The sequence below is a fragment of the Octopus bimaculoides genome, chromosome 10 (assembly GCF_001194135.2).
Source record: "Octopus bimaculoides isolate UCB-OBI-ISO-001 chromosome 10, ASM119413v2, whole genome shotgun sequence".
NCBI classification, from domain to species: Eukaryota; Metazoa; Mollusca; class Cephalopoda; order Octopoda; family Octopodidae; genus Octopus; species Octopus bimaculoides.
This window is the reverse complement of record NC_068990.1, coordinates 65006419-65008517: the sequence shown is the minus strand read 5'-3', so window position 1 is coordinate 65008517 and position 2099 is coordinate 65006419. Positions and strand designations below refer to the sequence as shown.

Here is a 2099-nt window from a genome sequence, read left to right as displayed (position 1 = left end):
ATATACATACACACACACACATGTATAGACATGCATGGACACCTTGAATAAGTGTGTTTTACTATAGCCTAGAGCTGACCAAAGCCTTGTGAGTAGATTTGCTATGAAACTGAAAGAAGCCTACCATATATATGTATGTATGCACGTATATATATGCAATCTAATGGTCAAGAGATATCCTTAATGATATAATAAAGTGGCAGAAATAGTGTTAATATGAGTAGGTGAAACAGCAGTCACTTTATAGGGGCTTCTTTGAGAAAAACTTACATCTACAGGAGCCACTGTTGCTGGTAATGCAGATTAAACTGGTTTAGGTTAATCTAGTTAATGTTCTGTCTTGTACAGCTTAAGGTTGTTGTTGTTGATGGCACTAAACCAGGAGTTCTGAACTGGGTTCCATATGGCCCTTCTGGGGTCCATATAAGATTTTGTTGTTAAAATATATTTGCAATGAATTAGTTATACTCCTGCAGTACACAAAATATTTCGACAATTATTTTAATGCAATTCCTAATAATATTTAATTATAAAAATATAACAGGATTTTTTTAAACATCAAATGGCTATGAAGGGTCCAATAGAGTAAAATAGGAATCAAAGGGATCCGTAGGTAGAAAATGGTTGAGAAACTCTACACTAAACTTTGTTGACAGAAGGGAAATTATTGATTTCAGATTTTGGCACAAGGCCAGCAAGTTTGGCAGGAAGAGTAAGTCGATTAGATCAACTTATTTTATTGACCCCAAAAACGGATGAAAGGTGAAGTCGGCCTCAGTGAAATCTGAACTCAGAACGTAAAGACAGATGAAATGCTGGTAAGCATTTTGCCTGGCATATTAACGATTCTGTCAGCTCAGAAGGGAAATTATTGATGTTAGTATAGTACTGATGATAATGATTGATACTCATTGCTATTTTTAAATTCTCTTCTCTTATTTGAAAATTTTTCTTCCGTTTCTTTTCATTAGAATTCCAAGAAGACTTACCAAAGCATATTCAGACCACAGTTGATTTCATGCACAGGTGCAATATCTTGATGCAAACCATGGATGATATTGATGGATCTTCTGCCAATACTGGTAAATAAACTGCAATTTGTTTTCTTTTTTAATATATTTTCATACTATACATCTTGTTTCCCATTTCTCTCTGCTACTTCCATTCTCGACTTGTGGTCCATCTGTGAACCATTCAACTCAACTGTGTATTACTGTGTAGTTTAGAAGTTTACTTTGCAACTACATGGTTCCAGATTGAGTCCTGCAGAATGACACCCTGGGTAAGTGTTGTCTACCATAGCCTTTGATCAGTCCAATCTTTCTGAGTGAAATTGGTTGATAGAAACTGTGTGGAAACCTAACAGAAGAACTATTCCTGTTCATGTGTTGTAGACTTTATCTGTTACCTAGTTTCTCACCTTTGTCTTCTTCTTGGACTTGTTTAATGAGTTCACTCTACTGTTAGGGATTCAGCCTAAGTTTTAGGCCTGAAGATAACTCCTATTTTTTTCACCCATCTCCAAAGTTGAAGAAAATAGCTAGGAGCACTGCTTAAAATTGCAATCTTTGCCTATATAAAGTATTGAAGTAAGGCTCATTGGTTTGCAGTTATGAATCTACTGCATGCATTTCTTTGTGTTTTTGTAGAATAACTTTATTGTAAATTGCCTCAGTTTATTCAGATGTCAGATGTATGGGATCATGATATCTATAGGTATCATTTTAAAATGATTTCATGAGGAATAATAATAATAACAGCAACAACAATAACAACATCAAAAAATACCTTAGGAATGAGAACCCAGGTTCGAAATTTCCCCAAGACACCCGATGAAGGCTGGAGGGTATATCAGCCGAAATATGTTAACGACAAACAAGATGAGGACAAATATCCATCAAATGTAAATAATGTAAATAATTCCTCATCTCTTAAATATAGAACTGAAAGACTCCTCAACTGAGAGGAAAAGTAGTATTGAGAGAGGTGTGTTTGTGCCAGGTGGTGAAAGCTTAAACTATCATAGAGGAACTGAAACAGGTGTCTTGCTGTGGAGGAGTTACATGGCTACCGCAGTTGGGGAAAGAGAGAGAGAGAGA

The 2099-nt window shown here is 35.6% G+C and overlaps 1 protein-coding gene across 2 annotated transcripts in view; it reads left to right on the top strand.

The window, feature by feature from the left end:
- LOC106879762 (malignant fibrous histiocytoma-amplified sequence 1 homolog) overlaps positions 1-2099 on the top strand; it is a 48346-nt gene that overhangs the window by 35937 nt on the left and 10310 nt on the right. For both annotated transcript variants that reach the window (XM_052971262.1, XM_014929446.2), the window contains one exon: positions 972-1082. In XM_052971262.1, coding sequence (XP_052827222.1) covers positions 972-1082 — 111 coding nt within the window. The remainder of the gene's footprint in view (positions 1-971; positions 1083-2099) is intronic.